This window comes from Echinops telfairi, unplaced genomic scaffold (assembly GCF_000313985.2).
Source record: "Echinops telfairi isolate 266 unplaced genomic scaffold, ASM31398v2 ScPeMD7_18;HRSCAF=68, whole genome shotgun sequence".
Lineage (NCBI taxonomy): Eukaryota > Metazoa > Chordata > Mammalia > Afrosoricida > Tenrecidae > Echinops > Echinops telfairi.
The window spans coordinates 89,714,717-89,742,132 of record NW_022103915.1 but is presented as its reverse complement, the minus strand read 5'-3'; the positions used below and the strand labels follow the sequence as shown (position 1 = coordinate 89,742,132).

Sequence of the window (27,416 nt, the reverse complement as noted above, 5' to 3'; positions counted from 1 at the left end):
CAAACACAATTTCCATCTTCTTGGGATTCCTTGGAATCAGCTTTCTCTGTGGAAGTGAAAATGTGTTTATCTCCTCTAATTTTATTTCAAGCTTTTAATAAGAATTTTTTTTTTGTTAAAATGACCAAATGAAATTCATCATACATAAGATTACTCTTCTCCCCCTTCTGTTTTAGCAAGGCAGATTTAAAGCACTGATAGCAATCTCAGTTGACTTACTATTGTTATATAAATACCGGCTCCCAGCTCTCAGAGAATTAAGAGAGCTAATTATTTGTGGGAATTTCTTACCACACTCACTATGATTTGAAAGACTGAAAAAATTCTTAATAAATGTGTCCAGCTGTTATTGAAGTAACTTACCAAACAGACATTTTTTTCTCCGAGTTTATTAATAAGTTTACAGGTTCAATTAAGCCATGCTGCTCTTTAGGCTTCCCACACTGTAGGATTTTACAATCTTGCAATATTCTGATCTGGTTAACTTTTCTTATTCCTTCCAAGCTGGATTTAGAGGGAGTTAATGGGCGGGTCTTAGGACCTCGTGGATGCCTTAAGGAAATGACCCCATATCCAGAGTTTAAAAAAATTTTTCCTCCAATTTCTAATTCCATGTGGGGGCGCTGTTGTTTTCCCCACAACAGCATTCAAAAAGACCCCTTGATTTAACATAGGGTGGTCAAACTTCTCAAGTACTCTTTCCTGATAGGTATACATTTTAACTCTAGAAATGCAAGGAAGCAAAATTGGCTTAAGCAATCTTCCTTCTTTATAAACCATGGTATATCAGATTTTATCACTGGCTTAATTTCTTCTTCATAATCCTGATCAATAACTCCAGCAATACCTTGAGAATTTAGGTTGGACTTTCCTAGTAAATGTCCCATATTTCTTTTAGGTGGCAGACCCCATTACCACTCTTAATAATTTCTGATTTAATCACAGCTTTTGGCTTTTCCTCGCAACTCTGATCAATTCCAGTATCAATTTGAATTCCTTGACTATTTAGGTGAAAACTTCTTGATAAAAATTGTATTACCCTTTCAATAAGAGGTTCCTGCTTTTTAGAATCAACACTGCTGTGAGGATTTCTGAGCATTTTCTTGGTTAGTAAAGCTTATTGCAGTGAGAACAGAGGCTGGGGTTTTGCAAGTTGGGTTAGGTCTGGTCTCCTGCTGTGAGGCTGGATGATACCTGCAGTTTCTCTCTAAGATCTTCTTTGCTCCGGCAGGCAGATACCTTGCCTTCCATGTTCTTCTGGGTGAGGTCTGTATCAAGCTCCATTCTCTAGTTCCCTGCTGGGAAGCCTTTGCTAACAGTTATCCATTACTGTTGAAACTCTAGTGACATTGACTCACCCAATGAGTTCCTTACTGCAGCGGAGGCAAAGTTCAGGGACTTTTAAACCCAATCTCATTGGCCCTGACCCATGGTCTGTCGCAGGCTGAAGCTTGCTCTCTGTGGCCAGGCTGATCCGCCTACGCCCCCTACACTCTCTTTGAAGATGTCCTGTCTCCCCGCAACTAAAGCACATTCTTGGTCTGGTGTAATCTGCCAAGGCAGCTGCCATGATGTTGGCCTTATATTCCTCTGTCTCTACATTCCTGCATATTGAGATAATCTAAGAGCATGCCCCATTCCATGTAGGGACACAAGGCAATTTTACAGTGATTATTAGGGAAATCATAAGATAGTTTATGCAGTAGGTCTTTTACTGCCTGGACATTTTTTACACACTTGGAAATAGCATTTTCCAAATGGGACACAAAATCAGGATAGGATTCATCATTCTGTCTTGTAGCCATGTAACTCGGCTTTCTCTCTTCTGAGGAATTATCTTTACCCAACACTTAGGCAAACCTCACATATCTGTCCTATTGTCCATTCAGTAAACTGTAGTTGGGACTCAACTGTGATATAATTCTCATGCCCTAGCAATTGATGAATTCCTATATCTATCCTATCCTCAGCATTCTTATTGGCTGTAAAATTTCACCACATGCAATATTGTAAAAATTCTGAAGGGTAAAGACAAATTTTCGCCACAACTCTCCAGTCTACAGAGCTACAGTGTTTGACCTTCAATCAGTTCTTCTCCACTCTTACAGTCTGCTGCCGACTGACCCGTTCCCCAAACCTTCCAACTCTTAATCACCCCCTTCTTCGCCCCCTCTCAGCAGGAAGTAATTAAGACAGAGTCGTCACCCCTTACCACTATTATGAAGTTTTGAATGTTTGGGCCGGGTCAGAACTAGCTGAAGCAGGTCTGGGCCCTGCATGTGCTTCCCTGTACATCCCAAAGGTCAGCAGCAGTTGGCACCAGATAAAATAACCAGTGAAACCAGATGCTCTGGGTTCAAAGAAAGCCACAAGAAGTCGACAAGTAATTCTCAGAGTTTCCAGACCCCATATGCTAATTGCCATAATTGCCATACATTCCTCACCACCCCTTTAAAAACCCACGCCCCCAGCTACTGAGCACAACTTCCCTGACCTGTTGGCCTAGGTCACGGAACCTCGTCCAGGAGCTCCCCCCCTAATAAAGCTATTTCTGTTTCTGTTCCCCCTTGTCCTGTCAGTTATGTCTGTCCATCTCCCTATACCTCAGTTTCACCTTTACATTTGGTGCCTAATGCCCGGGAAAGGTAGGGACATGGGCTCCGTGCCATCCCGGCCCTGCTTCGGCTGGGATGTAGCCCACCCCTCCTCTCTTCTCCTCTAGAGCCTGTCTAACGAGTGACTTTTGGTCACTGTCTCTCTGTATATGTTCTGTCTCATTTGTCTCTCTGGACACCAAGGACCAGCAAACTCATACTTGACCATAGGGTCCGAGGGAGGCTAACTAGCTGAAAGCCCTGAAAAGCAAGTACGCTACAAAGCTGAGTATGGCACTGCTGCAGGGGTTTATTCTGCAACCCTAGTACCAAAGGAGCTGGAATTAACTGCCTTTCCCCGAAAGGGGTGCAATGATAAGGCCAGTTTCACGTGTCCACCTTTTCCCTGTGTCTTATCTTCTCTCATGTGGCCTCCAGCCTTTTGTCTCTGTGTTTACCTCCTGGTATCCCTGCTGATAACAGGATCCTAGCACTAGGCCGAGCAGACACTGCACATTCTGCATGGACTGGAAAGCAGAGGGTGTGTCTGAGCCTTTTCTACCTGGTTTTGTGTCTTTAGTCCTGCAGTGCTGTCTCTAAAACTTTCTGCTTCCCCTTCCTCTCACCCTAAAACAAGGCTTGACCAACCTCCATTTTTACCGGCCATAAAGCCAGGTCCCCCTCCCCCTCCTCGGCTTCCATTGTGTCTCTCTCTGATCTGAGGTCCCTGTCTGCTGGAGGAAAGCCACAGACCTGCGCCAGGGACCCTTCCTGTTCTGGACAGTCCAGGTCTCTCTCCAGAGTCCCTAACTCTGACCAGGACACCCTCAGGGTTACTGGACCACTTTCTGACTGACGGGTTCGAATGGGGACTAGGGGATGCCCTTCTTCTCGGTCCATACCCCCTGCAGCTTGAGACACAATGGGAAGTCCTCTGTCCCAACCCCCTAAGGACAGTCCTTTTGGGTGCCTACTGCCAACCGTACTGAATTGGGTTTGGCTCCTGATCGCCGCCCTAAACGCCTGGTCTTTTTCTATAACCAAGTTTGGCCTCGATACCAGTTGAACAATGAGTCGGCTAGCCAGAAAATAGCATTTTCTATTTTAACATTCTCTGCAACCTCAACCATTTTTGTCTACAAACTCACAAATAATCAGAAGTCATATATGTTCAGATCTTTTCCTTTCTTCGCTCTTGTCCCTCTCTACTACTTGTCAGCCTGGTCAAGATCTCTTAGCCAAACATTCTCTTAATCAGGCCCCTGGCAGTGCTCACCTTCCATCTTTCTACGAACCCCCTGACTCCTTGTCTCCGCCCCCAGTAAGGCCTCCTCCATATTATGGGTGCCCCCCAACATCACCTCCCTCTGCTACCCCCTCAACTCCCAAAGGCTGAGGTGACTGTGCCTCCTACACCCATCCCCTCCCTGGAGCCAGACACTTCAGACTCCCTGGAGTATCTCCCTCTGTATCTCCTCCTCCCCCTCCCCCTCTCTCCCCTTCCTGGCCCCCTCCCTGCTCAGTCTGCACTGAGACAACACCTGCAGCCTCTGACAGACCTCTACAAGAAAGGGAAGAAACACACAAATCAGTGGTCGCCACGCTGTGATTAGCAGGAGAGGAGGGGTCATAAAGCTCAGGGAAGTAACAACTTTAATTGCCTGCCACACTTTTGATTTCAATATCCTCTTAACTCTCGACAATTTCTGCCAGTAAACTCACAAATAGTCTGAGATTCTGTACATCCAGGCCACCTTTTTGCTGCGCTCCCATCCCTTTCTCTGTATTTCCTGCTCCCCTTCCCAAGTCCTCTTATTCCTCCACTCCTCCTGTTTCTACACCCCCCTCTGTTGTCTACCTTTTCAGACCTGCTTGAACCCCTTGTCTCCCCTCCAACTCACCCCTCTCCCTATTCTAGCCACCGGGAGCCCCTATGTCCTCTTCTCCTGATCTACCTGCCTCACTGGAGGAGCCCGAGTCTGCACTCGCCTTCCCAGTTAGCAAGCAGACGTGATCACAGAACCCCCTTGTCCTTTGCCCACTCCAGAAAGTGGCTGGGACAGAGCAAGTGGTCCCGTTCATGTTCCCTTCTCTCACTGATTTAGCTCAGATTAAAAAGCATCTAAGCTCCTTTTTTATGATCCCACCACCTCTATTAATCCTATAACACCTGAATTTTTAATTTCAGGAAAAATTTTTATTTTATTCTTTACTTCCATAGTTATCAATATATATTATTATATACTTTTAATTAAATGTTACAAAAATGTCGTGGTTGGTGTTATAGGATTAAGGAGTTTCAATATTTAACTCAAGCTGATGGTTTGTTCTGGCATGATATTTTTGTCATACTTTCCTCTACCAGGGGTCCTCAAACTTTTTAAATGGGGCCAGTTCACCATCCCTCAGACCCATTGGAGGGGCTGAATTATAGTTTTTTTAAAAACTATGAACAAATTCCTATGCACACTGCACATATCTTATTTTGTAGTAAAAAAATAAATGGGACAAAAACACCCGGTGGGTCAAATGAATGTCCTCAATGAGCCGCATGTGGCCCACAGGCCATAGTTTGAGTACCCCTGCTGTACCTTAACTACAGATAAGAGGGAATGTGTTTTTCTCACTGTTCAGCAGCACTCCAACCAGGTTCATTTGACTGACCCTGACTTAGGTGGTTCCAAGACAAAAACCTGGTTAGAGTTATCAAATTGACAATCAAGCAGGTAGGGACAGAAATGCCCACCGTAAGGGGAGGTAACTTGACCATCATTTATCATTAGCTGCAAGCAGTATCCTAAGTCTAACATACTATATTTGGGGGAGATGACTTGGGAGAAATCTTTGTTTCCCACAAGACCTGAATATGAAGATCCCCTGGGTGTCCTGGAATGATAGCCAAAAATGGACACATTGCAGGTCAAAGGCCAGAACTGGGAGATGGGGCACAGGCCCAGTGAGCCTCTTCAGAAACCTGATAGGAGGCACCGGCTTATTACCACCACGTGGAGAGCAGCACATCTGCCAAGCAGGAGATTTCACTTTTGCTTCACTGGGCATGGCTGAACTGGGTGGAACCGGTCCAAAGCCCTGCTCCATTCAGGAACCGCATTAAAAGTGCAAGTTGTAGTTGATGGATACATATTTGTTCAATGGGGAGAAGAGGGTGTTGTATGCAGATCCTGTAAGTGTATGATGATTTTTTCTGTATGAAATGTTTGCTGAATCTTTAGGGCTACATAACTAGCTACATAACTTAATTCCTTAAGATGATGGTCCTATTTCCTCATCAGTTTAGTGTGGTTGCGGAGGATTTGTTAAAGCAGTGGTATATCTAGTTAAAAACCTGGAGCCATGTAAGCATTGTATTAAAATATTCTGCTTTTACCCTCACTAGTAGCAATTCTTGCAACAAGAATTTGGGGATCACAGACAAGGGGACTCGAAAAAGTGCAAGAAAAATGGATTAGAAGACGATGGGGTTTTCCGTGAACTTATTGAAGCTCCTTCATCTATATGAAATAGTATTTAGTCAGTATAATGAATTAAAATGCTGTGGCACTGTTGTATGTTGATACACTTCATGGCCTTTCCGTGGCTCCCCAGATGTCCTCCCACTCCTCTAATACTTTCGATCCTAATCAACACTTCTGGGGAGCCACAGGAACCCCGGGGGGTGGGAGCGGGCTGGTCAAAAAAGACCCTGGTACTCCATCCTGCCTGCCTGCCTGCACTGGCATCACTCAGTGTTGCCTTCTTATGTCTTCGCTGGGAACCACAACTCCTGCTGTCTATCGTTGTTCCTATTAAATAATGTCACCCTGGCATGCATACCACTGGTCTTTAATAATCCGGTACCACTTCCCTTGATCTTTTGTTTTGTTTTCTATCTGTACCTTAAGAATTTCTTATATCCCCCTCATACAGTGACATCCCTAGTATGTCATGTTGGATCATCTTTCTGGAGGAAGACTTGGGGATCTCATGCTATAATTTTCATAGTGTGAGCTTGGCAGAGGGCAAGCTCATCATATAACAGTCCCTATTCCTCTTTTCCATGCTGTAGTTGTGTAATCTGTGGCACGGATGCACTGATGTTTGCCTGCTCTAGGATGCTTGTGCCGGATCCAAAGTTAATGACTTCCCAGAAAAACTGAGGGGGACTGATCGTGACTTTCCAATCCTCTGGACTGGGATCTTTTTAACCCCTTTTGCCTGATCTCTCTACATGACACAGATTACATTTCCTGATGGGCGGCCGTCATGGAGAATTTAAGTTCCTGCCTCCCTCTGGCTATGCCCCTTGTTATGAAGCCTTACTTCCGAAAGAGAAGATGAGACTGGAGCCCGTCAAAGAATATAAACGTGATATTGAAGGCGTCAGAGATCTGCTGGGTACCACCCAATTCCTCTCTCAAACCTCTTTCATCCCATGTCCCATAGACACCAGTCAGGTAGGTTCAAATTGTCAGTCGGAAGGAATCCATGTAGATGAAATAGTAGCATTAAATCCATCTTTCTATGTTGTCTTTGGGCCATTCTATACTGTATGTTCCATAGAATTGTCATTTAGGGCCATGAGAATAGATTGGGGTATTTCAGGATTCCTCACCAGCGAGCATGCTGGTCTCTGCACTAGACTTTGGGAATACCGCAAGCCCTGTTTCCTGAGAATTCAGAGCCATGCTGAGGTAAGAAGCAAATGTGTTGTTTATTTAAAGGCCAGATAAAATGAGTGCAGATTTAATGTTATGGGCAAATAAGTGCTGGAATCATGCTCGAGACTAGAATGTTTTCAGGAGCCTGTGCAGAGAGGATGGAATGGCTGGTGTGAGGATGAGGGTCCAGGGGTGCAGTGACACAGAGTAAAGCACCCGTGCCACACATAGCTTTCCTCTGGTTCTTGAATGCTTCCGCCACCATCTCCACCCCCTCCCACTATCATGATGCCAATTCTACCAGACAAATCCAGCTAGACCAGAGCATGTACACAGGTACAGATAAAAGAGCTGGAAACACGGGGAATCCAGGACAGATAAACCCCTCAGGACCAAGATTGACAGTAGCCATACCAGGAGGGGATGGGGAAGGTGGGAAGAGAAGGGGGTAACCGATCACAATGATCTACCTGTAACCACAGGTTCGACACCACCAGCCTTGGGAAAAAGAGACCTGTCACCTCTGAAGAGTGACAGGACCCGAGCCCCCCTGGGAAGTTCTTCCCTGTCCTGTCCCGCCACTCCAAGTCTGACTCAGCTTGATGATGAGGCTTTTGGTTGCCTCTTGAGGTCAACAGCTCTTTTGGCATTTAAAGGAAACCGAGAGTCTGTACCCAACTGTACTATTCATTTGGTTTTATGACATTCACATGTGTGTGTTCCTGGGTTCACTTCTCTGCTCCTGTAATTGATGAGCATGAGTCCCCACAGAAAAGCTGCCGTGTTTCATTGCCTGCTCCCTGAGCCTAGCGTAGCACCTTCAGTGTGGTGGAGGCTGTGGATATTGGTAGGAGATGGAGGAGGAGCTTGTGAACTTGGGGTGATCCTGGAACTCAATCACCTGGGTCCTGTATATTGTGTATTAGACAGGCAGCCCCTACTTTTCCAGCACAAGGTGGCAGGGAGGGAACAAGCTCCTCTTGGCCTTGTGGAGCACGGTCTCTCCTTTTCTTGGCGTCTCTCCATACCACGTCGTCAGCAATGTACTTGTCACTCCAGGAAGACTTCCTAGAAAAAGCTGACCTCCAAGAGAGTCAAGAGAATGGGGGGAAGTTTCGGGGAGAGGACCAGAGCACAAACTAAAGGAACGAGTCGAGTTTTCTAAACACCCAGAATGGCAGGTGCGGACATGGAAGAACAAGGATAGGTCCACCATCCAGAAAGAGACCTCTGATGTCCGTATCAAAGCCTGAAGTCCTAAGGACCCTAGAACTAGGGGGAAACTGCAGGAAAATCAAATAAGGAGGAAGTTCTTATTGGAAAGATACAGTTCATTATCTGGAATGAGACCTTGTAGACATTAAAGATTAGATACTCAGGCAGCATCAACTTTCCATGCTCCCAAGGGCACATTAACCAGTTTGTAGATGAAATATTGTTGTGGAACTGGAAGAATCCTGGGATATGCTTTCTGACTGACCCATCTAAGGCATTACTTAACTAATGCTATTTGCTCTAACCACCCTGAGGCCAGTGCTCAGTACAGACAGACCGGACTGCAGCTCCAATTAGCCTTCCCTGGGCTCGAGCCCAGCCCCAGCTACACAGGAGGCCGTTATCAAGCCAGGGTTCACTGTCCCAGGTAATCACAAATTGATGTCCCTGAAATGGTGATTCGGGATGGTTTGTTAGCTTAGCTTCCTCATTTTCCTGTTCCCTGAAGCCTCATGCCTCCAGCCTGAAAATTCACTCTCAGGCTGGAGCCACTAAAGAAAACTTAGAAATTATGTTTTTAAGCACTGAATCCAGACACTGCTAAAATTTCTCCATATAGAGGAGCTAATACCAAGGGCTCAAGTAAAAAGAACATGTTTTGAAAAGGATGATGGCAACGTATATACAAATTTGCTTGATACAATTGATGGATGGATTGTTGCATGAGCTGTCAGAGCCCCCAATGAAATGGTTTACAAACAATAAAATCATGCCGCTTGTTAGCATTCAACTGTCAATAATAAAACTGAGTTGTTTCTTCAAAACTGGTTTTCACTGAAAGGTAGATAGTAATTACATAGTCTAGGGATTAAAAAAATAGAATTTTCTCAATGGTCTATTAAACACATCACACACTGGAGAGACATCTTCTGCCTAAATATATTTTCTCCAGGATCTGCTGGAAACTAGGCAACAAATTTTAATGGTGGCAAAACTAAGAAGCCTTCTAAGAAGGGAAAGGAAGGGGAAGGTGGGAAGGTGATGTGGGTCAAAAGCACAGGCCGTGCTAACTTGGGTGGCTGTTCTCAGCCGAGAGAGTCAGTTGCCAGGCAAAAGTCAGCTCAGGGTTAGTGATCTTCCAAGTGATCAAAAGAACATAGAAACCTAGAGTTTTGAGAGGAAAGCTCCCATTTATGAGGGGCTGTCAACTAACCCAAAAGCATGAACATATTACATGCAAAGCAAATATTATGCACAAGTAACTGGAAAGCCATCCTTCAGGATTGAGCATTTTTGGAAGTCTAAAGGAGCAGCATGGAGGGACGGGAACGTTGTGGGCCCCAAATCTGTGGCCTTTGTAGAGAGAGAGGAGCAAAGTGCCAGGAGACCACGAGGACTGAAACACAGGGAAAGCTGCTCGTCGGGGTGAGATGTGCCCTAAACGGAGAAGGGGGGTGTGGCCAGGGTGCTTTCCCAGTGCTGTCAAGGGAGTGTATGTGTTAGGTCTAGGGTGAGGGTGTTAGAAAGGCCCAGAAGCATGTGTCAGGGCATAGAGTGGTGAAGCAGTGTGGCCTTTGGGGAATCATTTCTAGAAGTTTGCAGAGGTTGTGTTTCAGGGACTGTGGTGAAGACAATCCAGTGTGTATCTTAGAAGCATCAGACACCTGGGGTTACACAGCAGGACTATTACAATGTGACTTGTCGGTCCCTCAGTCTGGTTCTGTGTGGGTGGGCTGGATTTGTGGGGAGCTGGGGAAACCAGTCGTGTGCCATGGTCCAGAAAGCAGACAATGCCTATTTAGCAAGGGCACTTCAGGGAGAGGCCGGGGAGGAGGGGTGTTGCCGGGAGAGAGAGAAGACAACACCCAGATGCAATTGTGAGGTCGTCCAACAAAGAGAGAAAGTCAAACCGAAAAGATTAAAGAAATCTTTTTGAAGGAATAATCAAGTCATCTCGGAAAATCTGGTAGCTGGTTGGAAGTGTTGGTTTGAACTTCAGGAGAGATCATGGTTAGAGACACCCCAAGATAAACCGACTTGGGAGTGATCATCTCCAGTAGGTGAGCTTGCGCATGTGCACACGCATGTGCACCCATGCACCTATGTGTGTGTGACGTGTTCGGTGGGGAGAGTTCATGAGGTGAGAAGAATATGCATGGGCACAGAGCTGGTCAACAGTATGACCTGAGAGAGGAGACAGGAAGGGCCAAGGAACCATTCTCCTTTGAAAAGCCTGGACCAGAAATATCTGGAAACAAAGACAGAGGCAGCTAGCTGGTCAGAAAGGCAGCAAGAAGCAGAGGGGAAGCCAAGGGAGAAAGGAGTTTTGAGGAAGAAGAGAACTGGGAGTAACTGGGTCACCCAGGGTGAAGTCAGAAAGGTGCCTCCCCTCTTAAGCGACATGACTGTGAATTCAGTGGGGGTGGGGGAGACTTGACCCATAGAGATGTGTGGCGCATCTGACCCTTGTAGTTCTAACATCACGTGCTCCTTTCCTTTGCAGGTTGTTCTGCCGGCTCACCTAGAGAAAATCCGAGACAGACTGGCTGAGAATATCCACGAGCTCTGGGGAATGAATAAAATAGAACTGGGGTGGACTTTTGGCAAGGTATGTTTCCATTGCCAGGCTACGCATCGCCATTGACGTGAGGGCAGTGAGTTTCGCTTTGGGAATTAGAGGCTGGAGTGGAGGACTGGACTTCCTGGTTTGGAAGAGTTCTTGAAAGACAAGAATTGGTATAAGAAGTTCAGGCTTCGAAACCCCCTCCCCTCTCTCTGCCATCTGTCTAACTTTTGCTCTAGCCACCAGGAGCCTCCCTTGTTTGTCTGGCTGCAGTCAGGAGCTCCGAGGAAGCCAGCTCTTCCTCGACAGAACCAAGAGTCTATCTCCTCTTACCAGAAAATGCTGGTTCCCTTTACTAGGAAGGCTGTGGGATCCAGTCAACCCTCAGCACCCCCTTCAGAACCTTCTGGTGTCTGATTTCCTCCCTCCTGCATGGCTAGTGAAGAGGCTGAATCATTGTTTTGAGTTGGACATAGTTTAATACGCGTTTCAGGCAGTGTGCCTTACTAAGATTAATGGTCAGTCTTTCAGGAGGTTAGGGCCTCGTTTCCAGTAGAAAACATTTTCCAAAGAGGACGTAAATTGACTTTTCTTTGTGATTTGTATAAGGTCATATCTGAGGCAGAAGGACAGGTGAGTTCTGAAGTGTCCTTTAACCTTGGCACTCTCATATTATGCCCATTCTAGTTTAGTTACTGAAAAGGGCCCTGCCCTCTAGCACTTATTGATGTGGCTACTGTAAAACCATTCTCCTTGCAGAGGGCCACCTCTGCTGTGCGCTTTCATAATGCCCGTGACCTCAATTTTAGGGAACTTACCACAGGGGCAATTTTATTTTTCTTAGTAGTCAATTTAATGGACAAGATGTTTCAAGAGGGTGGAGACTTTGTCTAGCTGGGCTGACCAATGAACTTTTATCGTGTACCTCAAAGTCTCCCACCTAGGAGACACTCAGGTAAATCAAAGTCCTTGCCATCGAGTTGATTCAGACTCATGGGGACACAACAGAACAAGGTGGAGCTGCCCTTGTAGGTTTCTGAGACTGCAAGTGTGTGTGTGTGTGTGTGTGTGTGAGTGAACAGTTTTACTGGCATACAATTTACATATCATATAATTCAATAGTTCAATCATATTTAAAAAGAGTTGAACAGTCATCTTCACAGTCAATTTTGGAACATTTCCTTCTTTTTTTGTCTTCATTGTTATCAGCTCCCCATTGTCCCCCTGATCTTCCCTGCCACACCCTGCAAGAAACCATTAATACAGTCACTGTCTCTCTAGCTTTGCCCCTCCTGGATCTCATAGACAGAACAAACACAAACAACATTATCAAAGTAAAACAGAGAAAAATCTCAACAGAAAAGAAATCAGAAAAAAATTTAAAAACTAAAACAAATTTACAGTGGGTCAAAAGGGGAGATCATATGTTAGTGTTAGGTTTTAGTTTTTAATCTGTGTTAGTTTTAACCTGATTACATCTATAATAATCAGACTTCTACTATACTCTGCATGACAGCAAAATTATTCACATCCCTCATCTATGGTCAGAGGAGATTCACCAGGCAGAGGCTTAATCCATGTGTGGACCCTACAAGTGGATTTGGGGCTTCTGCAAACCTGGTGTTCACCATTTAAGCTCTGATACTGTTCCCTCCTTCCTATTTGGATTTTGTTTACGATTCTTGTATCACACAGGCTGGCGGTCTTCTTCCATGTGAGCTTAGTTAATGCCTCGATTAGACAGCTGCTTGTTTAAAAATGAGCCTTTAAGACCCCAGACATGATTCTTTCTATTGGCAAAGCTAATTTCTTCGCCACACTTGAGATTTCAACTCTGTATGGGAAAGAAAGTCTCATCTGTCTCCAGAGGAGCAGTTGGTGGTTTCAAATGGCCAACCTTGAAAGAGCAGCCCAACATGGCACCACGATGTCAACAGAGTCAATAGGTACTGGTTAAAGGAATGAATGAATTGGCTATTAGCTAGACCTGCGCAACAGGTACTGGTTAAAGGAATGAATGAATTGGCTATTAGCTAGACCTGCGCAACAGGTACTGGTTAAAGGAATGAATGAATTGGTTATTAGCCAGACCTGCGCAACAGGTACTGGTTAAAGGAATGAGTGAATTGGCTATTAGCTAGACCTGCGCAACAGGTACTGGTTAAAGGAATGAATGAATTGGCTATTAGCTAGACCTGCGCAACAGGTATTGGTTAAAGGAATGAATGAATTGGCTATTAGCTAGACCTGCGCTACCCATGACAATAACCAAGTCACGTGTGGTTGCTGAGCACTCAAAATGTATTGAGACAAGCTGCATGTGTAAAATACATAATGGAATTTGAAGACTTGATATGGAACAACAACAACAACAAGGACACAATTTGAAATCGACCACATGTTAAAATAACATTTGGGAGCTATAAGAGTAAGTCAAAAAGTATTGCTACTAGGGTTCCAGTATATACATCTGTGAGTTTATTCCACACAAAATATGTTTTAACAATCCAGTGGATTAATGGGCCCCATGAACGTTGGTCCCCAGGTCTCTGAGACCAGAACTAAATGGTGACCAGCTACCACCACCACCTGATCTAAAAGGGATCATACCAGCAGATCCTAAATTAAGTGGTAGGGCAGAGGAGAATGGAGAACAAAACTCAAAAGCACAACAAAAACCCTGGCTTCCTTGTGGGATAAAGACTGGTCAACCCCTGAGGTTATGGCCCTTGTTACCTTTCCTGTCTGGAACGGAACTCACACCCACCACTCAATTGTCAGCTGAGCAATAGGCATGTAAGAGGAACTATAGCACTTGATACGTATGTACACCGTACACTAATCAGCCACGCACGGTAAAAAGAACAGCATTTACTCAAGGGCAAAATTCAGAAGGGTTGGCAAAGGAGGAATATAAGCAGGAAATACAGAGAATGTGGGACAAGTGATGATACATTATAAGGATTGCAATCAATGACATGAAACAAAATGTGTATGAATTGTTGAATGGAAAACTGATGATCTGCTCTGTAAACTTTCACCCAATTCACAATAAAGTGTTTGTTTTTTAATGTGCTTAAACATGTCTTTGCAATTAGTGAATGCAGACACGTTCTCTCGGTGGTAGATTTGCCTTAATCCCTTGAGGGTGCTAGGATACTTCGAGAAGAAAAAAAGGGAGAGATCCAATCGAAATAGTAGCTTCTGAAGGGATCTGCTGGTCCCGTTAAATTCAGACACAGACAGGATTGTCCAGAAAGCTATGGAGACCAGATTTGAGGGATTCCAAAGGGTTATGATAGATTTTCGGAAAGGACACAGGCAATCACAGGGGCTTACTATGAAGAAGTTGGAAGAATATTGAAAGCTGCATTGGTGAGAAAGATCAGAAAAGTTACATCCAACGATTTTTGTTGTCCTCGTGATAGTCCACTTGCCTCTCCTCTGAGGGGAGCAAGGGGTTGTCCTACAAGAATTTCCTTGAGGAAACTCTACCCCATCCACCGTACGGTCCTGATCTTGCCAACCAGGCTTCTTGTTCCCAAAGCACAGAGCACACTTACAAGTAACATCATCTGAGGATGTCAAAACTGCTGTGTTGACATGGTGCAAATCACGGAGTGCAAAATGCTTCAGAGAAGAGTTAGCAAACAGCCAACGTGGCCTGCAGAAGGATATAGCCATTGGTGGTGGCTTTGTCAAGAGACTAGAGCTTCACTGTTTTCTTAATTTTGTTTGATGAAGAGCTCAGGTTTTGTAACACCTATTTTTTACTTACTTTGTATTGGGTTGGATTTAAATTTTGTGTGCTTTTTTAAGGTGGGTTGGCACGGTTACATGGGTTGGCAGTTCAAGCCCACTAGTCTCACTCTATGGGAGGAGAAGGCAAGCTGTTCCCGTAAGATTAACAACCTCAGAAGCCCTAAATTAAGGCTTCTGGTTGCCATGAGTTGCAATCGATTCGCTGTCAATAGATTTGGTCTTTGGCAGCTTTGTACTGGAAAATTTGAAATGACAAACATGGTCCACATTTGTGGCTCACGTCATATATTTCTGTTGGATAGCTCTGGTCCAAATTGTAGTCTTTCATGTTCAGTAGCACTACGATAATGGGATTTTGGACAAGCATAAGCATGGCTATCATGTGTAAAATTGATGCTCTGGGAAGGTATGTTCTGAATGCAGACACTTGATGGAAAACAAATCCCCAGAGCATAGGCCAGCGGTAACTTAATGACTCTACATATCATTTACTTAGAGAGGATCGTTTACTCACCTATCAGCACAGAGCTGTCTTTGTCTTGCTTGATCTGTTGGCCAGGGCCATGTTTCAATGTGTATCCTTTTTTGTTTTCCAAGGCAGTGCCAGCTGTCATACGTTAAATTATGTTCTTGTGTTGTCACCTAGCTACGAGATGACAATAAAAGACAACATCCCTGCCTTGTGGAGTTCTCAAAGCTCCCCGAAACAGAGAAGAATTACAACCTGCAAATGTCAACGGAAACCTTAAAGTGAGTGTTGAATTGCATTGCATTTGGAGTAAACAATTAATGGATGGTTTCGTCCATTGTAACTGAACTACAAAGGTGTGTCTCTTGCCTAGAAAACATGACACATCCTGATACATTAGAGAGTGATTTTGTTCATGTCACAAAAGGATTTATCGTAATGAATGACAGATGTACTATCACAACTTAACGGACAGATCTCTTACGAGATGGTTTGCTTTTGGCCAGAGACAAGGAAAAGGGCAGAAAGCGGGAGAAAAAGGAGAGAAACTTAGAATCAAATGCCTCTTGCAGCTTCGGTCAGAAAAAGAAGAGACAGCATTTCTAAAAGCCAATGGTCAAGCATTGTTTGATTATTAAAGTCTATTTTAAAACAATGTTTAGGTTCTTCATCATCCCTCCCACACACAAACAAACAAACAAACAAACATCGCCAGTGAGTCATTGCAGAGTCATAGTGACCTCGTAGGGTTGCCAGGTCAGCCTGGCACATCTTTCTGCCATGTGTCAGCAGGTGGGTTGGGTTCAAACCACTGACCTTTTGGTTGGCAGCCAAGTGCTGTAACCACATCAACACCAGGACTGCTTCCAGGATTCTACCCAGGGTGAAAAGCCTATTTTTGGACCCCACCTTTTATAGCTCAGGTTGGAATTTTCCATCTTGAATTCTTGTGCTTCCCTGCTCAATGCAACACACACTCTGCTTCTTTGTTCAGTAGTTGTCAGTGCAGAATGGGTCAGCGCTTGTTTTAGTAATGCTCTGTAAAGGCGCACACGTGATGTGTGTTGCACGGATGCTCTTGATGTTACAGCTTTGGTCCTTACGATGGCAAGCACAGTGCAAGGCTTACAGCTACCAAGTAGTCAGTGCTTGCTGGGTTTCAAATACTAGGATCCTACCAGTTCCATAGCATCAGAGAAGCAGGATGCAATCCTAACCCACATTTGGGATTCAATTGGCACGCCTACCAAACATTCTCGATTGTAGCTTATTTCCTGTCAGCTAAGTGAGACATAGGCAAGCCACAATCCACAGGTTGACTTCCCATGTTTGTAAAGTGTTGCTGAAATACAACCAAGCTTGTTGGTTCCCGTGATCTATGGCTGCCTTCACTCTACAAGGGCAGCCTTGAGTACTTGTAACAGAGACAGCCTGGTCTGCAGAGCCTGAAAGATTCGGCACTGGCCAGTCACAGACATTGGCCAACCCAGGTCTCAGCGAAGGGCTGTCGTCTCTGCAGTGGGCTGGGGTTCTTGCTGGGCTTCCTCTTGCATCTGAACCCGAGTCTTTGCCCTGTGTTCTTCCACAGGACCCTCCTGGCCTTGGGATGCCACATTTCCCACGTGAACCCGGCTGCCGAGGAAGATCTCAAGAAAGTCAAACTGCCCAAAAAGTAAGTGGGGTTCTTTAAATGACTCAAGCCATCAACAGATCACCCTGAGTCTTTAAACTGGGAGACTGAGGTACCTGTAAACAAAACCCCAAAATGCACATGACAGCCCCGAAGCACCTGAGAGGGCCAGTGTAGGAGGGTGCCCACTACTTGGATTGCACTGAAATCCCCATGTAAGAAACTGCAGAGTTAGAGGTATTTCAGAGTGATCCCTTGGTGCCTACACTTTGTGCCATTTTTCATTGGTTTTGATCTAGGAAGTGCCAAGCCCTCAAACAGGTTGACCGCATTGGGTCTATAAGAGTGCCAGTTGGCACAGAAGCCTGAAAGTGGTTGGTAGCCCCAGCGCAGATTCGCTTCCCTGGCATCAGGCCAGCCTTATCAATCCTTTGTGGAAATGCCGTCTCTGCTGAGATTTAATGTGGCCCCTACATCTCCATGTGTCCTGCTTTCCCTCTGAGCCCCCACTTAGTTCAAACTCACTCAGACACCTACTCACGGATGCCCCTGCTGGCCTGCTCCCACCCTCACATGCCCCCAACACAGGGGGCACTCACACACAGGTGTCCTAATTATTTACAGGCCCACAGCAGTGCCAGTTTTAATCAAATGCTTATCTTACCTGCCTTCTCTGCTTGGCTCCCACGCTCCCTTCTCAGATGCCATAGGAACACACCTGTAAGGCAGCAGCTGCCAGGGCAGACTTCGGGGCCAAGCATGCGTGGTCCTCTCCTTGAGAGCCCATACTGGCAGTGCTCAAGATCAGGCCCTCCAGTTCTGGACAGGTTGGGGAGGGACAGAATCTTATGCCGCCCTTAGGCTTTGCATCCCATGCTGCTCAGAGGCGCCTAGATGGAATAAGCCCTGGTCCAAGAGTCGTTGCCTACAGTCCTGGCCCTACTCAGCACAGTTAGTGGCCCTGTGACCCTGGGCATGCCTGGAATCGCCTTGCGAGTGGCTGCACGCAGCTGTGACTCGGGAGCAGCTGCTCTCCTGGGATTCACTGCCCCCTGTGTCCCGTTCCTCTCTGATCACACGTTGTGCTTGTCTATGCTCACAGGCCTAGAGGGCTTCCCGCCCACCCCCCAACCCCCCATTGTCCCAACACCAGAAGAGATGAGAGGCTGTGCCTCTCCTGCGTAGTGTATCACAGGTTTCTGCAAGCTCAGGCATTGTCCAGTGCCCTGATTATTCTTTAATTCCAAAAATAGAGCTCTAGCTTTCAATGAGCAATCATTTGGTAATGCTTGCTAAGAAACCCTTTGGCTCAAGGCCCCTGTCTTTGGTGATCTGGGTCTTAATTCTGTATTTGAGAATAGAGCAAAGGAGCTCCTGATAAGGGTGTGGCGCTATGGCGGTGCCCATCGTTGCCAGAGCACATGAATCTAGTTTGCTTAGGAATAATGATAGATTTTCCCTGCCCACCTGCTTTGACAAAAAAAAAAAAAAAAAGTCCATTAGGGGCTTCGTCTATGGGCTTGAAAGAGAGCCAAGCTATCCATCTCGCCAAAGTGCCTGAGCGGGGCCCGTTGCCTCTCTCATCCAGTGTTCTTGCCAAGTGCTACCCTCTGCACTGGGAGAGTCATTCAGAGGTCTGCTCAAAAGATACCCTTTTCCATTTCCTTACAGCTACGTGATGTCCAGTGGCTATAAGCCAGCCCCTTTGGATTTATCTGATGTGAAGCTGTTACCTCCACAAGAAATATTAGTGGATAAGCTTGCAGAGAATGCACATAATGTTTGGGCAAAAGACAGAATAAAACAAGGATGGACCTACGGCATTCAACAGGTGAGGGGTGCCAGGTCAGCTGTGCTGGAAAAGGTAGGAAATGTGGTCATCCACCAATGTGCCATTATACTTTACTGGTCGTGGACTGGAAGAGAGGGGTTGCCCTTACACGCTATCCCTCACACATCAATGCATGCATTAAAGAGCCCTGAGACAGAGCGGAATTTGGAACGGGAGCACTGAGTTTGAATCCATCCACAATTCCAGTGTGGCAGAAATGGGTGGATATGCCTTTCCCTAAGTTCGTCTGATCCATTTAACATATTGGTACCCTGCCTGAGGACCCACTCAGGCTGCATCTTGTCCCACCCTCAGGCTCAACTGCTTGTAGGGTGGAGAGCTGAGCTATCGTACCACTCACCAAGACCAAGCTAAAGCACTCCAAATTCATGTCACAGGTCAGCAGTATTTCTGAGATATGGTCCACAATGTTTACCAGTGAGAGTAAAAAGGGGGGAAGGGACGGGGGTTAGCTAGACAGGAGAGGGGAGAAGCAGCCTTTCTTCTGGGTTACTGTGAGCGCCCCCTTACTTCATCCTACTCGGCTCAGGATTCCTGGGCAGCGTCCTTGGCTTGAGCAAGGAGCAACTTCAGAGCCAGTGCACACGCAACAAAGAATCAAGTGATGGTTGGTATCTAACCTCAAAGTGCTTCGCTCTGCCCTCCCCAGCGGTAGGGTTGGTATCTAGGAAGGTAAGGGATAGCTGTGTGCATGTTTGCTACGTCGGACCTGTGCCTCCAAAGTGCTTGTTCAAGCAGACTCCAGCTAGGGAACATTTCATTGTGAGTGTCAGTCTCCCTCAGAAACTGAGAGAGGCATTCACATGAACACGTGCCTTCTGCAGTAACAGTGGGTGGGCACACCATGGCGCTGCCACCTTTTCTGTGGTTTCTCTGTGGAATCCACTAAAGAGGCTGTTGCGAGGAGCTTGTAACCATTTCAATCATGGCATGATCTTCCCTGGGGGAATAGTTTCTCAAATCCCCGTCTGCTCTGCCTCGGGAATGGAGGCCTCTAGCCAATTTTGTGATCCTTCCTTTCATCCACAGGCTGGCGTGATTAAAAACGTGGCTTTTAATGCTAGCTTTGAACATTATAAAGAAATGTCCATTTATGCTTGTTTAATCCTAAAGAGACATGGCCAGCGTACACATAGGGCTAAATACCAAGACACTGGAGGCATTAAATGAGCCCGCCAGCAAGCAGGGATGTTGCTGGGAAACCTGTGCGCAGAGAAAGAGCTGTGGGAAAGTTAAAATGGGTTTCCTCATTTTAACTTTCAAATCCCTGGCCTCCTGTAGGATTTGAAGAACAGAAGAAACCCCCGCCTGGTGCCGTATGCGTTACTAGATGAACGTACCAAGAAGTCGAACAGAGACAGCCTCCGCGAAGCTGTCCGGACGTTTGTTGGTTATGGATATAACATTGAGCCATCAGATCAAGAACTAGGTAATGAGCTGAGATTGTCCGTTCCGTTTGTGATGTACGAAATAGGTTCTGGTCTAGGGAAATACCATCCTTAAGCAGGTCTCACTTGACCTTTTAGAAATGGTATTCAGGGTGAAGAGCCCTATTTTTGATAAAGTGGGGACCGGGTTTGATATAAAGTATTGCTCCATTGACAGATTTTCTAAGTCAAGGATTTTTATGACCCAGAGATGAAGTTATTTTCCGGGGTAGCCCACTCTTTTGGGGGAATATGTGGTCATAAAACTAGGTCACTACTCTTTCTCTTATTTTCCATGTAATCGATCTCCAAACAAAATTCTAGCACTGAGTAAATCCAACAGCTTAAAACGGGTAAACACACCATTCTCAATTCGTAACCCAGGGAACACCATAGGCCCCTGAGGCAGTACCAAATAATGGCTGAGAGGTTGAATGGTTAAAGTAAGACAGGCTAGCGTTCAAATCCTTGTTCCTCGGTTTAATGGCCTTTGAACAAGTGATCTAGGAAGTGAGTTAATCCAAACCACAGTTTTCTTATTGGTAAAAAGGCAACCGTATTGCTGACCTCATAGGGTTGCTATGAGGCAAAATACATAGTCTCTAAAGATATGCAGTCTCTAAAGATACTTACCTACAAAGGAAACATTCAGTCAGTAAATGAGAGCTTGTGTTGTTGTTGTTCAGATATGGTGCTGATAATGCATGTGTATCAAGAACAGAATGCTATACTGGAGAGGAGACTTGTGGTCCGTCTGGATTATCCAACACCATCCTATTGAGGAATGCCTGCTAATTATTGAAGGGTTCTGCCTTGGTTTCCTTACTGTGTTCTTTCCACCCCTTCCTTCTCCCGATAGCTGACCCTGCCGTGGAGAAAGTCAGCATAGACAAGATCCGATTTTTCCGGGTCCAGCGGTCTTACGCAGTGCGATCTGGAAAGTGGTATTTTGAGTTTGAAGTGGTGACCGGAGGAGACATGCGAGTCGGCTGGGCCAGGCCAGGTTGCAGGCCGGACGTGGAGCTGGGGGCTGATGACCAAGCCTTTGTGTTTGAAGGCAGCAGGGTAAGTCTGGATAGTGTCCATGTGTCGTCAGTCCAAGATTGATTTTGTTGGACCTTTCCTAGGGAGCTGGAAGGACTAAGTGTCTGTGCAGCCAGTATAGGGAATGCTGCTTGGTCTCATCACAGACTAGGAATCTGGAGGCTCAGGCTACCTTTTCAGATGAATCTTGTTCCTCAGGTTTATTCTTCTGTCGAATCGGCCCTTCCCCCATTTATTGTCCTTGGTAGAGGTGAGTGCCCTATAGAAGTCATGTACTACTGCCAGTGAGCAGAAATGGTTGATGTGTCATTGCTCCAGTTAAAGACAGTCTTATGGGATCTCCCTTTTGCTAAACCCTGAAGTCTTTCTTTCTAGGGCCAGCGATGGCATCAAGGGAGCGGCTATTTTGGGCGTACCTGGCAGCCAGGCGATGTGGTTGGATGCATGATTAACTTAGATGACGCTTCGATGATCTTCACACTGAATGGAGAGCTGCTGATCACAAGCAAAGGCTCTGAACTAGCCTTCGCGGACTACGAGCTGGAGAACGGTACAGAGACCACCACCCTTCCCCATCCCCTAGACACACCGCTGGGAGGAAACCCAGAGAAAGCTGCTTTCCCAGCGTACTCATTTCCCTTTGCGTGTTTTACATTCTAATGGTAAGATTTAGTCCCTATCTGCACAGTGTCATTTATGAAGAATTAAGGTAGATAATAGTGATGGTTGATCTATGAGAACATACTTAGGCTTCGAAATATGTTCTAAAATTACAGATTAACTAATAAGCTCTCTAATTTTCTACTCTGAACCGTAGTACTTTAAGGTCCCCCCAGGTATTACCAAGGAAATGCTGATTTATGTGGACTAATGTTCCTGACAGGACAGAAAGATCATGAAAAAAATTTTAAACATCTTTTTATTCTAATTTGAGTGGTCATTCTGTATGTTTGTCTAAATTTGATGCCTTGTTGGGAATCATTGACACAAAGGGATTTGACATATCTGTTCCCCTGAATGAAATGCAACTTACTTTGAGATCAAGACATATTTGTAAAATCCAAGCACCTTTGCACTTCTTAATGACCATGAGTAGTTCACAATTAAGGCAATGTTTCCAGTTACACAAAAGAGCAATTGGCACTGGTCCCTGTTGACACAGCTCGTCAGCCACACAAGTTGGTTAGCACGATAGACTCCCTGCTCCTGATGAGCTGTACGGCTGCCAGTGTCTTCCCTTAACCTCTCGGGACTTCTCCTTTTTTCATCTCTCCCAGAGAACACAAGGACGCGTGGACTTAGTGCCAGTCTCCTTCCAAGGCACAGTGTTCTGGGAAAATGACTTCATTCCCACTCTGAAACACACCCCACCCACCACTTACTGCTCAGTTTTTTTGTACTGGTGTTAGCTTGCTACTAGGATGCTGGAAGCTATATCACTGGTTAGTGGGCTGAAATGGACTGGTATTGGGCATTGAAGCAGAATATCATATGATTTACTGTTCTGGGAATGGCACATTCAAGAAGAATACTATTGTGTTCATCAACAAAAAGGGCATTTCAAAAACCTATCTTGAAGTGCCATGCTGTCAGTGACAAGATAATATCGATCCATACCCTAGGAAATCTGAAATAATTGGACGATGCCAGAAACATGAAAAGACAGAGGAAGAGCACGCATCAGTCAAGAGTGTGTCTATCACATCTTTCCATATTACAACTCAGGCTTGCATCGTGTTTAGTCCTTTCGCATGAATTATGCTGAGCATGTTCTTCCTTTATTTTTTTAAGATCACTTTACTGGGGACTCTTCCAGCTCTTATAATAATCCATACATCCATTGTATCAAGCACATTTGTACATATGTTGCCATCATCATTTTCTAAACATTTGCTTTGTATTTGAGCCCTTGGTTGGTTCTCCTTTTTGGGTTTGTTTTTTTAACTCTAGGCCTTTGCACATTTCATTACTTAGTCTTTTTAATTTAAATCATTTTATCAGGGGCTCTTACAGATATAACAATCCACAAGTCAATTACATCAAGCAAACTTGTACATATGTTGCCATCATTGTTTTCAAACCATTATGTTTCTACTTGAGCCCTTATTGTCAGCTCCTCTTTTGTCTTTTTGAGCTGCCCTTTGAAATAATAGTTTTATTGATTAGATTCCCTTGTATATAGATAGGTATTATTCTATCAACATCCCACCATTTAAGGAGGTAGCATATGAGCAAGAATCAATGTTACTGAAGGAAGAAGTTCAAGCTGCAGTGAAAGCATTAGCCAAAAAGAAGCTCCAAGAATTAATGAAGTACCAATGGAAATGTTTCAACAAGCTGAAGAAGCACTGGGAGTACTCACTCAGCTATGCTAAGAAATTTAGAAGACAGCTACCTGGCCAACTGACTGGGGGAGATCCATATTTATACTTATTCAAAGATGGTGACCCAACAGAATGCACATATTGTAGAATAATATCATTGATACCACAAGGAAGTAAAATTTTGCTGAAGATCGTCCAACAACCATTGCAGCAGTGCATTCATGGGGTGCTGCCAAAGGTCCAGGCAGATTGAGAAGAGGACATGGAACAAGGAATATCATCACTGATAGAAGATGAATTTTGGCTGAAAGCAGAGAATACCAGAAAGATGTTTCCGTGTGCATTTTTTACTATGCCAAAGCATTGGACTGTATGGACCATAGTAAATTATGGATAGCTGTGAGAAAAACAGGAATTCCACAACACTTCATTGTGCTCCTGCAGAAGCTGTACATGGATCAAGAGGCAGTTGTTCGAACAGAACAAGAAAAGACTGCCTGTTCTCAAATCGGTAAAGGTGTGTGTCGGGGCTGTATCCTTTCACCATACTTATTTAATCTGCATGCTGAGCAAATCATCCAAGAATCTGAATAATATGAAGAAAAATGTGGCATCAGAATTAGAGGAAGACTTATTAACAGCCTGAGCGATGCCGATGACACAATGTTGCTGAAAGTAAGGACTTGGAGCACACTTGCCGATCCATCAAGCATTGTGGTCTTTGATATGGATGACAACTCAGTGTAAAGACAACCAAAATCCTCACATCAGGACCAGGAGGGAACATCATGGCAAATGGAGACAAGATTGAAGTTGTCTGATATTTTGTCTTCCTTGGATCCACAATCAATGCTCCTGGAAGCAGCAGTTAAGAGGTCAAACAAGCATTGCATTAGGTAAATCTGCTGCACAAGACTTCACTAAACTTTTGAGAAGCAAGGAGGGTACTCTTCAAACTAAGGTGCCTGACCCACACTCCATGGTACTTTTAATCACCTCGTATGCATGTAAAGTCAGATATTGAAGAAGGAAGGCCAAAGAAGGGCTCATGCCTCTGACTTACAGAGTATTGGAAGAGACAGGGATTATGAAAACAACAAACAGATCTGTCTCAGAATAAGTACAGCCAGAGTGCTCTTTAGAGGCAAGGGTGCCAAGATTTGGGCTTGTATATTTTAGACATGTTGTCAGGAAAGACCAGTCATTGGAGAAGGACATCATGCTTGGTAAAGTGGAGGGGCAGCGAAAAAGAGGAAGACTCTCAAAGCGATGAATTAGCACCTAACAACACCACTGCATGCATGCTGCCTGCTTGGTGCTATACCACTTTTTGCTGTCCGGTTACAAAGGAGGTGGACGCAGAGCAGTTGAGAGGAAAGAAAGGCTGCTGGGCCTCCACAGCCCCGCGTGGCCTCCTGCCTGTGCCCCTTGTGTCAGCCAGTCTGGCCTCATTTCCCTCTCTGTCCTCTGCACACGATAGTGCTCCTGCCAGCTCCAAACCTCTAGCACTTTAGAGAAACCGTCTAGATGTGCAAGGGCAGCCCCCAAACATGAATGTAAATACATAACAGAAATACTCTTTACTTACAGAGCATGCTCAGCTTTATACATCGCCTTCACCCCTTTCCAGATGCCTACTATCTGCCATACCTTCTTCCAAGTATCTCGTCAAAGAGCTTTTAAGGTTTTTTCTGAGCGCTCCATGATTGGTAACGTAGAGATGTTGCAAGTTGATGTGTTTTCCTGGAAAGACAGGCTGACTAACACCAGACGGGGTCATGATTTAATGCCTTTTGAAAAAGGGTTTAAAGTCAAATTTTTTCAGAATCTTATTTTGGGAGACAAGTGAAGCCAATGTTGCCAGCTGAAAGCGGGGCTAGTGTGGTGGTGCAGAGGCGGAACAGAGGAAATAACTGGGGTGGGCATCACGGCCGTGTAAAGGAACCATCGTCTGGTAATGCTCTTGGGAAATGAGTATTTACCAAGCATGCACTGTGCACAGTGCTCTCTCCTTTATACCAGAAGGTGCACTAAGAACTAGACGATGCAGGCTCATCCCCAGGGAAAGTGGCTCCCAGGGAGCCTTAGTCCAAAGACCTGGCCCCCTTCCTTCTGGACCTACTCTTCTGCGGTCAGTGTAGGTTACTTCCTGGTGAGTCTTTGGCTCATCTGTAAGAAGGCATTAAGACTTTTGTCGATAGGAACGCAGCATCTCAGAGCCCACACCAGACCTACTGAAACAAATTGCCTTCTGACAAGAGACTTGGGTGACACCTATGCACGTTAACACTTGAGAGGCGGCAGCCTAAAGCATCTACAAAGGCCAAGGGTCATCAATGTGAGGGAGCTCATTATCTGGTTTTAAAAATCAGTAGGATGCATACAGGAAATGTTAACTCATCAAGCAAAGGAGGAAGTTCTCAATGGTCAATGACTCACACAGAGGGAAAATCGTCTTAAGAATGGGAGGTAAGCTTCGCATTGGACAACAGAAGTAGCCACAGTGGTTGCAACAATGAGTTCATGAATGCTCCTTGGGCACGTGACTAACTGACAGCAGACACACAGTAGGTGTGGGCGGGGGCAGCTGATGGTCATGTGTGGGAGCTGAGGCTGGAAAGACTGAGACCATCAATACAGATTTTAGCCTTGCCTACCAGAAGGGATCCCTTTCATTCCAGAAACATGCATTGCCTGCCCTGGGCATCATCACCCTTTAGGAAAGAGGGGCTGGGAAAGGGCAGAGGGCTGCTGTACCAGAGAGAGGCATTTTCGGATAAGCATGGTTTGAGAGAGCATCTGTGTGGTCATGAAGGGAGCCTCAGAGGTCTTTTATGTACAGTGACACGGTTTGACCTTCAGGATAACGAGCCTGCTATTAAGAAGCTGTTTTGTTATAGAAATATACTGTAATGTGTTAACACAGTCCACCGTAGTTTTGTATCACACTGTCATTAACACTGAGAAAAGATCAAGGAAGGCTCTTTCCGTTCTACCACGGCTCCAGAGTAAGCCACCCAGGTAAAAGGAAGCCGTTCTCAGGAAATAATGGCCCAAAGCCCAGAACAGCGCTCTTGCATCTCTCCAAGCGGGAAGAAAAGCAACAAGCCTTGTTTCTTGCTGTTAAGAAAGGCATCTGTTGAAAAGACAGCATTTTGTGCATTATAGACCGATCCCTGCACACATCCCCACTCCACCACCCCCATCAAGTCGAATCCCCTTCTGATAGGGTTTTGGCATGAGATTGCCAGCCTTGAATACCCCAGGGGGGCTGGCTGTGCAATGGGACTGGTTAGCCATTCGGAAGGAAAAAAAAGGGTCAGACATTAGCACGCTCAGTGTTTCCTTGCATCATAAGTGAGCTCCGCTTACCTGCCACATTGGAATTTTTTTCTAATCCTCGCTTCCTACCCTGGTCCTGATTTGAACCGTTAGCTCATTAAAAAAAAATTGTTTTATTGGCATATAATTCACATATCATACAATGTGATCATTCAGTCATATTAAGAACATGTGTGCAGCCATCGCAATCAATTTTAGAATATTTCCTTATTCATTGTTAGCTCTCTATCTCCCACCCTCCAACGTCCCCTGTCATGCCCCTAGGTAATTATCAATCCAGTTACTATCTCTCTAGATTTACCTATCCTGGATTTCATATTAAAAAAATAAAACATGCAAAACATAAACCAAAAACAAAAACCAACAGTGACAAAAGAAAATAAAGAAAAACATCAATTGAAAAAGCAGAAAAAAAATTTTTTTTAATTTTTTAATTAAATAATCATTTTATTAGGGGCTCATACAACTCATCACAATCTGTACATACGTCATCTGTGTCCAGCACTGTAGTACATATGTTGACTTCATCATTCTTA

The 27,416-nt window shown here is 45.1% G+C and overlaps 1 protein-coding gene across 1 annotated transcript in view; it reads left to right on the top strand.

Moving 5' to 3' along the window:
* Positions 1 to 27,416, top strand: part of RYR3 (ryanodine receptor 3) — a 437,519-nt gene that overhangs the window by 176,873 nt on the left and 233,230 nt on the right. Inside the window, exons 21-28 of the mRNA XM_013007256.3 lie at positions 6,832 to 7,048; positions 10,971 to 11,075; positions 15,439 to 15,542; positions 16,850 to 16,933; positions 18,563 to 18,722; positions 20,025 to 20,172; positions 21,030 to 21,235; positions 21,590 to 21,764. Of these exons, the coding sequence (XP_012862710.2) occupies positions 6,832 to 7,048; positions 10,971 to 11,075; positions 15,439 to 15,542; positions 16,850 to 16,933; positions 18,563 to 18,722; positions 20,025 to 20,172; positions 21,030 to 21,235; positions 21,590 to 21,764 (1,199 nt within the window). The remainder of the gene's footprint in view (positions 1 to 6,831; positions 7,049 to 10,970; positions 11,076 to 15,438; positions 15,543 to 16,849; positions 16,934 to 18,562; positions 18,723 to 20,024; positions 20,173 to 21,029; positions 21,236 to 21,589; positions 21,765 to 27,416) is intronic.